At 44.0% G+C, this 10017-nt stretch overlaps 1 protein-coding gene across 2 annotated transcripts; it reads right to left on the reverse strand.

Annotated features, from left to right (window-relative positions):
* Positions 1-481: 481 nt before the first annotated feature.
* Positions 482-4451, reverse strand: LOC125513205 (uncharacterized). 2 transcript variants are annotated; one of them, XM_048678237.2, is made up of 6 exons: positions 4309-4451; positions 3509-3620; positions 3098-3424; positions 2913-2998; positions 1040-1127; positions 482-919 (listed from the first exon to the last, which is right to left on the reverse strand). In XM_048678237.2, exons 2-6 carry the CDS (start codon positions 3564-3566, stop codon positions 780-782), a joined length of 699 nt encoding a protein of 232 aa, XP_048534194.1. In that variant the 5' UTR covers positions 3567-3620; positions 4309-4451; the 3' UTR covers positions 482-779. The 2 variants fall into 2 exon arrangements, with proteins under 2 accessions (XP_048534194.1, XP_048534195.1); XM_048678238.2 differs by having other exon boundaries at positions 3509-3623; positions 4309-4448.
* Positions 4452-10017: the final 5566 nt, after the last annotated feature.

The raw sequence follows: 10017 nt of genomic DNA on the forward strand, positions 1-10017 counted from the left end.
TGGGTAGACTATGGTTTTTAGCTGAATTGTTGGAAGCGGTGCGTTTCAATTGTTTAAATTATTGTGCAATTGTTTGAAATATTTGTGTTGAAGTATGGAATAATCCGTCACAAAACTGTTATTAGGGAGTTAAATATAGAGAAAGGACTAGGTGCGCCCAGTTTTTAACTGCTCAATTTTTAGAAAATAAGATTTGGGAGGAAGTTTAAGGAGTTATAGGACAAGGTTAGGCTCTTAGTGAATGCACGGCAAAGCTCCAATTTGAGGAAATGAGAAGCTTGGTCATGACTATCTAAACAGGCAGATTCTTTACCTGCTAATGCGTTCTGCTTTTAATAAAGAATGAAGTGACTTTGGCTGACTCATCTATCCACTTAGCAAAATGCTTTCTTTGCACAAACCAAAGTTCTATTCCAAAACCACCCTCCATAAAACCGTGTATGTGTTATGAAAGTTTCAATTTTGGCAAAAGACAGTTAACTGATGACCAAGCTGAAAAATCAGAGATCAAACCCGCACAGTTCACAATAGAGGAGCGATCTTATGCGACCGTTTACACATCACTGACTGAAAAAGCATCTCAGCCAAAACAAACAGGAAGCTAAGCTGCTTCCACTGCAACGCTGAAACCCGGTAGAAGGTTCACCCATCACAACAGACGGGAGGAAAGAACAGCAGCATCTAGCATTCTAATTCTTCAGTCGACTGCTCCTGAGCAAGCAGTGTTGCAAAGGCAGTGACAGCAGTGGAGTTTGAAGTTTTTTCAGGTGGGCAGAGCTTCAGTTCACTGACTCCAGGCTCCACGGATAAAGACTTAACTCGTCTCTCAGCTGAAACTCAACAGGCTTGTCCTCCAGGAATGAGTAGCTATCAAGCTCAACTTCATCAAAAGAATCTTCAGTCAGCTTTGCCTTATCGCCTGGATGCAAATGTACGCAAGTTACATGTGAGAAAACTGAAACAAAATTGCAGATTGCCACGTAATGCGACACGTTAAACGAACTAGAGTGAGCCTATGAATGTCCGAGGAGAAAGAGACCTGAAATCGAGAGACGCCCACTGATGTCTGGAAGAATCTCAGGCTCCAGTTCCAGCACATTTACTTCTTCATGAAACGGTGCAACTGTCTGAATCGTCAACAAACAGATATTACATTTCTGGTATCAACATAATGCATTAAAGAGAGGAACAGAAACAACAAATGTTGTTCACTGGAGCATGAGCAAATGACAAACAAGGATATCTTCATTAGCATGTAAAGACCGACAACAAGAACATACCAGGCAAACTAAGGAACGGGAACATACTAGACGACTAAGCAATGACTGTCGGTTTATGTTAGCCTATAATCCTTAGCTAGTTTGATTTTCAGTCAGCTGAATAAGGAGCCATGTAACGTGTGCATGTGCACGTCTTGGCCAAGTATTTGCTTTGTTTCCTTAGAACTAGGGCTGCCGGTTCACTCCGTAGGATGACACAGTCAAGGTTATTGTGGCGGCTATGTAGGGGAGAGAAGGACAAGTCGCTATGGTATGGCAATGGCATGGTCGTTGGGCGGCTATGTAGGGTTGAAGGACGAGTGGCTATGGGAGGCATGGCCGTTAAACTCGGTCCAACGCCCATTTTTAGTTCAAGTTAGTTTGTAGCCAAAGAATAAGTAGAGGAGAAGAAGAACAGAAAAGCAGTACGATTATACTGCACAAAACTTGTCTCTCTCACGCATATTTCCTCTCTGTTCGATCATCCCTTCCAACAGTTTATACATGCCATGTGTTATTTACACAAAACAGATGCAAGAAGATAATATATAAAAATTGTTTAATATGAGTATGCATATCCATATAATCATTGCGGGTAAATTCAAATTAAATAAACTGAAACAGGACAAGACACCCGTCAACAGCATAGTGGAAACAAATTCCTACAGTGCTACTAGCAATTAGCAAAGTTGAAGATTCTAATATACATAAACAAATTTTCCAAAAGAAAAAACAGATAAAACTGCGGTTGAGAGCTTAAACAAATATTTTAGGGAAATCCAGATTGAGAATTATCAGCGGTATCATCCACAAGTTTAACTATAGCTAGTTGTCGAGTGCTGCAAGGGGAGTATCCAACAGAGAATTATATGAATTCAGAAGCAACATCCATAAGTACTTATTCCCTCCATTTCATTGAATAAGGCGCCCATGCTTTTCGAAATCCAACTTTGACCGTAAATTACAGCAATAATATGTTTTTTAGTGACTTAAAAATTATACCATTGAAAGTTCTTTTGAATATGAATCCAATGGCATAACTTTTATCACATATAACATGCATTTTGTTGGTCTAATTTTTGGTCAAAGTTGATTATTGAAATGTGTGTGCGCCTTATTCATTGGAATGGAGGGAGTACATCTTTGTTGCCTAGTCCACATTTTTACTACTTCTTAATTGCTTCTACAGATAAAAAGAACAAGCTTGCAGCAATCAATAATGACAAATATTTCTTGTGGTAAAAGGACATGATACAGTTCCTCCATGCAAGAGGCATGAAAGGATCACATTTATGAATTTATACACATTGATTTATGTACCAACATTAGCTAAAAGAAACAGTGGAACAAGTAATCATGTAATTTTTGTTTCTATGCTTATGTCATAGTAAAAGGCATAGCAAGTTCAGTAGGTATATAGTGCATTCGGTTATGAAAGAAAGCTAAGTAAGGCATACTGAGATAAACATTATTCCTGTTTGCCAACGTTACCATAATTAGTTAATCCGGATGTAAATTTAGCAGTCTATTGAACCAAGAGAGCAATACTAACAGAATGTTTACGTGTGAACTGGCGAAATGCGTACAGAAGTATGTAGACATTCAAAATAACCTGGAGGAGTTTTAAAAACACAGTGCATGTGGGTGGCTTACCTTAGCTGGAAACAGCAGAGGATCAAATATCACATCTGACCAATCATGCAATGCTGACGTTATTTTCTCCACTTTCTTCTTGACACCTGCACAGACATGATATAACCAGTTACATGCACATATTGAAAAGGTCCGCCGACATACGAACAGGCAAATGAAGCAAACTATAAGACACAAATTCTCACGTTTGTCTATCTTGTCACTGTCCAACCTCTGAGCATCATTCCCAGTGAAGTGGGTGCCCTCCACCCCACCCTTGGCCCATTCATGGCATTTTTTGGTGGCTTCATCAGCATAGATTGTAGTCTTGCTCAGTGGGTTCTTCTTAATGGCTTCTTGGCTGCGAAGAGCAGACTTGTCTTTCAGGACGGACCTATCCTTCAAGGGGTGGCCTTTTTGAATGCTAGGCGCTTGGGGCTTGCTGGTGTTGGACACATCCCGCAGAGCCTTCCTTGCTGATGGCTTTGCTGATGGTTTCAGTGGCCTGGCATTGAGCCCATCAGCCCTCTTGCCTGCCCACCAGGAACAAGTACTTCAGACGCTTACAACAGGAAACTTCCATACCATGAATTAGTTTCGAGCGAAAGAAGGCTCACCTCTATGGATTGGCAGGTTCTCATCAAGGAATACAGCAGCTGGAGCTGGGAAAGCCATGGCCGAACAGAAGCCTTTCTTCTTGTACCTCGAAAGCCTGGATGGAGTTAAATGCTGCTGCGCGAAGGGAAATCAATCAGACGACAGAAGCAATACACAACGAGTTCTCAATGCTATTGTGCTGTAAATAAACTTGCAATCAGCATATGATTTTAAATAAATGCTATTGTTTTGTGAAGGCAACCAAGATTCCGCTCACAGATATGAATCAAGGACTTCCCTACCCTGTTGTGTGGTGTAGAAATTGCAGCTTGCGCAGGATTTACACATCAGAATACGTTGTTTTGAAAAGGCAAACCCAGATCTCACATATATTTTAGGTTAACAGCAATTCCGCTGTGAAATATGCAAGGCGTGTTCAGAAAGACCACGCTTGGCGTGTCCAAGAAAACAGATCAGAAGACAGAAGCGTCGATGCTCATAACCCCGCCCAAGAAAAGGAAGAAGACGCGAACCAGATGGATGGACAGGGCGGATCTAGATGGTGGTGCACCCCGGAAATCGCGAAGGTTGGCGGGACCTCAGTAATCGCTGGATGAGAACAGCCTCGTGCATACCTCAATCAAAACCCTATGGCCAAAGGCTGCGGAACGGGGGCGGAGACAGCAGGAACGCGGTGTCCCGGCGGGGAAAGAACGCGAACGGCGATGCGCGTGAGAGGCGGAAGCGGCGGCGGAGGTATAGGGGAGATTTAGAGCCTGGGTCAGGACGCGAGAGGAGGAGGGGGGAGAAGGAGGAGTACCTCGCCGGAGACGCTGGGGAGTTGTTGTTCTTGGTTTGTCCGTGTTTTGCCTTGTTCGGGGATGGATTGGAGCCAAATGAATTGAGGAAAACTTAGATAGGGTCTGCGGGAGCGGCGCGGTGGGAAGGAAGAGGGCAAAAGGCGAGGAGAGCGCAACGGTCGGATTTCGCTGGGCGGTGCGGGAAACTGCCGTTGGGCCACGCCCGGTTATTGTTGTGGCCCAGCCCGAGACGGATAGCCCAAATCCTAATCGGGAGCCCTGGGGGATAGGTTCATATGCTCTCTCATGAACAATAAAATCCAAAATAATCGTAAACAAATTCAAAAAACTCTGATTTTTTGTGATGAATGTTCTAATTGCGTGCAAAATTTTAGGTCAAGATGACATTCATGGAGGTCTGAAAAAAAAATCAACAACGGTTATTGCTGAAATTTTGCGTGCGGTTAGAAAATTCATCAATGTTCATCACAAAAAAAATCAGAATTTTTTTGATTTTACTGTTCATGCATGAGCATATGAGCTCGGGATCAACTGTAAACTCGCGCTTTATATGGTGATAATTCGAATTTGTTCAAAAAAATAGAATTGATAATAATAAATGATAAATATATGTCATTGGTTTTTTAGTCTCTCAACCCGAACGCCCTATCTACCATTAAATGCACTCACCAATCTTGATCATGAATCCCGTAACATGTCAGCTGCAACAAGCATTCGCTCTCGCGTGGATCGGGCGCGAACGCGAGCGACCATGTATCCATTCAGTCCTTCTTCTTTCTTCTACTCTCTCATCGAGAACGGAGCGTAGCTCAATTGGCAAGGCGCAGGAGTTTGCAGCCAGCCTACTAGTGTTCAAGTCTAGACTCGAGCGCTTGGTGCTCACGAAGTTTTCTTTTATAAAAAATGCCAACAGGCTAGTCTAGCCTGGGTTGGACTAATTTTTTTTCTACTCTCTCATCCACTTCCAGTCTACTTTGATCCTTGGTCATTTAAGTGTGGGCCAAGCGCGAACACGAGCGCGAGTGGAGTTGGAGATGCCCTTAAACACCAATCTTCTTTTTCAGATAATTTAAAGAGTTCATATTCTTCGCTTGTAGCAAAGAGCAAAAACCATTCCGGAGAATTCGCGCATTTGGTTTGAGTTGATCCTTGACCCGTTTAAGCTTTCTACAACTCTCACATCACACAACAGGTTTTTCTAGATTGTTTTCGATTATTCAGATTTTCTAAGGGGCAAAAAAATTCTACTGGTTTTCTTCTTGTTTCCTTGGTAGTTTTTTTCGTGTTTTTCTTTCCTTTTAATTTAAAATAAATAAAGACTTTTGTTCTCGGATGTCCCTGTTGTTGATACATAAATATTTTCAAAATTTGTTGACATTTTTCAAATCCATCATTAATTTTATCTTTACTTGAGCTTTTAAAAATTTGAGTATTTTTTAAGTTTATGAATATTTTTGAAATTCATGCACATTTTGAAATGTTTGTGATCATCTTTTAAAATCCATGAACATATTTTCCTTTTTAATCTATCCGTGTAGCCGGATTTCTCTATGGAGACTGAGCAATCATTTTTTGTAAGTGGTTTTCCTTAGTAACAGAACTACGGTGGACGAGCCAAGCGACACCACCGAGTCTAGTCTATGCGCGCAATTTTGGCTGCTCCTGAAATTTCACACACCATCAAATTTGTGGACACATCCTATTTTGCGCATAACACACGAAAAAAGAGGAAACGCGCACCGCAGCGCTGCACAATGCATGCTGGGATTCTTTCGTTGGCCCATCGTTTGTTTGTTTCCTTTGGTGGACGGTTTCCACTCTATGTACGCATGAACATCTTACACTTTTTCCTGCCATGGATGCCTCCTCTTCATCCCGGCGAGATGATGTAATGAAGACAGTGTTCATTCCCATAAACGTTGGAGTGATTTTGAAGATCCCGCTATGCACCAAAAGGGTAGGATGATTTTTGGGCTTGGAGCAAGGACAGTCGTGGTGCCTTTTCAGTTCAATCTGCTTATCGAATGATTTTGCATACTAAGTTGAGCAGAGAAAGCTGGCTGAAATGGCGACATGGATCATCATGGTCAAGAAAATAACAGTTGGACTTCTTTATGGAAGATCTGTGTGCCAAGCAAAATCAGGGTGTTCTTGTGGCGTTTGGCGCAACACTCCATACTGACCAACGAGTTCCTTCACCATCGTAATATGGCCATCATGTGCGGTATGACGTCTGCGGATTTGAAGATACTTGGGGACTTGCATTCCTTGATTGTTCCATGGTCAGAAGCCCTTGGGCTTTTTCTCCACAGATTTAGTTGAACACATATGCCCTAATTAGGACCTGGATGCAAAAAATTGGATCTTCACGCTGCACAGTTCTATACCACATGATGAGTTCATAAAAATGGCGGTGACACTTTGGCTGTTTAGCATGTTAAGAAAGGCGATACACGAGGTTATATTCCAAAACCCGTTATCGACTCACTGTTTCATAAATTCGTTTATGTATGAAACATGTCTCAACGAGCACTAGATCAGCCCCTCCGCGACCAAACCATTGGTTGGCTCTGATACGTCCATTTTGCATCATGCTTTTATATCGATATTTATTACATTATGGGTTGTTATTACACATTATGTCACAATACTTATGCCTATTCTTTCTTATTTTACAAGGTTTACATGAAGAGGGAGAATGCCGGCAGCTGGGATTCTGGGCTGGAAAAGGAGCAAATATTAGAGACCTATTCTGCACAGCTCCAAAAGTCCTGAAACTTCATGAAAGCTATTTCCAAAATATATAAAAAATACTGAGCGCCAGAAGTTTCAGAGGGGGTCCACACCCTGGCAACGAGCCTCGTGGGCCCCCTTCTGCTATATGGAGTCTTTCGTCGAGGAAAAAGTCATAAGCAAACTTTCGGGACGAGACTCCGCCGCCACGAGGCGGAACCTTGGTGGAACCAATCTAGGGCTCCGGCGGAGCTGTTCTATCGGGGAAACTTCCCTCCGGGAGGGGGAAATCATCACCAACGATCCTCTCATCGGGAGGGGGTCAATCTCCATCAACATCTTCACCAGCACCATCTCATCTCAAACCCTAGTTCATCTCTTGTATCCAATCTTTGTATCCAAACCTCAGATTGGTACCTGTGGGTTGCTAGTAGTGTTGATTACTCCTTGTAGTTGATGCTAGTTGGTTTACTTGGTGGAAGATCATATGTTCAGATCCATTATGCATATTAATACCCCTCTGATTATGAACATGAATATGCTTTGTGAGTAGTTATGTTTGTTCCTGAGGACATGGGAGAAGTCTTGCTATTAGTAATCATGTGAATTTGGTATTCGTTCGATATTTTGATGAGATGTATATTGTCATCCCTCTAGTGGTGTCATGTGAACGTCGACTACATGACACTTCACCATTGTTTGGGCCTAGGGGGAGGCATTGGGAAGTAATAAGTAGATGATGGGTTGCTAGAGTGACAGAAGCTTAAACCCTAGTTTATGCGTTGCTTCGTAAGGGGCTGATTTGGATCCATATGTTTCATGCTATGGTTAGGTTTACCTTAACATTTCTGTTGTAGTTGCGGATGCTTGCAATGGGGGTTAATCATAGTGGGATGCTTGTCCAAGTAAGGACATCACACAAGCACCGGTCCACCCACATATTAAATTATCAAAGTACCGAACGCGAATCATATGATCGTGATGAAAACTAGCTTGACAATAGTTCTCATGTGTCCTCGGGAGCTCTTTACTTCATATAAGAGTTTGTCCAGGCTTGTCCTTTGCTATAAAAAGGATTGGGCCATCTTGCTGCACCTTATTTACTTTTATTACTTGCTACTCGTTACAAATTACCTTATCACAAAACTATCTGTTACCGATAATTTCAGTGCTTGCAGAGAATACCTTACTGAAAACTGCTTATCATTTTCTTCTGCTTCTCGTTGGGTTCGACACTCTTACTCATCGAAAAGGCTACTATAGATGTAACACCCCGGATGTAACTTACCCAATATGTACTCCAACTCTTGCCGTTTCCGGCGCTAAGTTATTTTATTTCCTCGGTTTCGGGTTTTTGTCTCCGTGTGTTGTGGTCGTTGTCATGTATCTCATATCATGTCATCATGTGCATTGCATTTGCATACGTGTTCGTCTCATGCATCCGAGCTTTTCCCCCGTTGTCCGTTTTGCATTCTGGCGCTCCTATCTGCTCCGGTGGTCCTTTCTACCTTCTTTTCGTGTGTGGGGGTTAAACATTTCCGGATTTAACCGAGACTTGCCACGCGGCCTTGGTTTACTACCGGTAGACCGCATGTCAAGTTTCGTGCCATTTGGACTTCGTTTGATACTCCAACGGTTAACCGAGGGACCGAGAAGGCCTTGTGTGTGTTGCAGCCCAACACCCCTCCAATTTGGCCCAAAACCCACCAAAACCCTCTCCATCATCTAGAGCGTTAGATCACGATCATGTGGCCGAAAACCGCACCTCATTTGGACTCTCCTAGCTCCCTCTATGCCTATATATAGATCCCTCCACGAAAATCTCGGGTCTTTCCTACCCTAACCCTAGCCCCGCTCCTCTCCACGCGGGCGGACACGTCCGCCGCCGCCGGACGCTTTACCGCCGTCCACTCCCGTCGCGACACGTGTCGCCGCCGCCTCCACCAACCGCGCCGGCCCGGAGAGCCCGCGCGCGGCCCTCCCGGCCCGGGTCGCCACCCGCCGCCGCCCGGGGCGTCCTCTCCCTCCGCCACCCGGTGCGCCTCGCGTGCCTCGACGCCGGCGACCGCCGCCTCCGCCGCCCGGCCGCCGCGCCTCCTCCCGGCCATCGAGCGTCGCCTCCTCACGCCGGCCGCCGCCCCCGCCGACCCGGCCACCGCGACCATGACTCCGACGAGCTCCGGCCGGCCTCCTCCTCCACGCCGGCGTCCGCTCCGGTGAGAATTCTGGCCGCCCACGCGACGACTCCGACGCCGAGCTGCTACAGTGCGGGAGCGCCAGATCTAGATCCGGTTCGGGTGCTACAGTAAACCCTAACCGGTTGACTTTTTCGTCTAACTCCCAGATATTTTTAGCATTCTTCGGCATGCCGTAACTTTGCATCCGTAACTCCGTTTTGCACGTGTAGCGTTCATCTCAGAGAGCACATCATTTCATCTCATTGCATCATTTTCATTTGAGCTCATCTTGATGCCCGAAATGCTGTTGGAAGAGAGCTATTTGAGATAATTGTCAGATCTGCTGCATCAAATAGCTATTTGTCATTTTTGCCATGATTAATGTGTGCATGATATGCTCCTGAGTTCTACATGAGTTTTGTTATATGCTTTGCCGTCTTTACAGAGGTGCTATCCATGTATTTTTGTGATATGTTTGGTGACTAGCACAAGCTTGCAAAGTAGTGCATTCGTTAATGCTGATTTCAGGGACTTAGAATTTCACCAAGTCCTTGATCTGTTTTTATCAATATGCCATATGTTCATGTTGTTTCCTAGTGATCCGTGCCTCTTTTGAGGATGATTAGTAAGGATGATTTGTTAATATTATGGTGCTCTATCCATCCATATCTTTGTTTGCAATTATGGAGCACCCTAGCTTGAGTCAATCGAGCTCTACTTTTGCTATTTCGTAATTCCTGGCAGATTGTCTACTTGTTAGCGATTTTGCCAAGGATGTTGTTGTTGATCCGTGCATGC

The sequence above is a fragment of the Triticum urartu genome, chromosome 6A (assembly GCF_056163025.1).
Source record: "Triticum urartu cultivar PI428250 chromosome 6A, HENAU_Tu73, whole genome shotgun sequence".
NCBI lineage: Eukaryota > Viridiplantae > Streptophyta > Magnoliopsida > Poales > Poaceae > Triticum > Triticum urartu.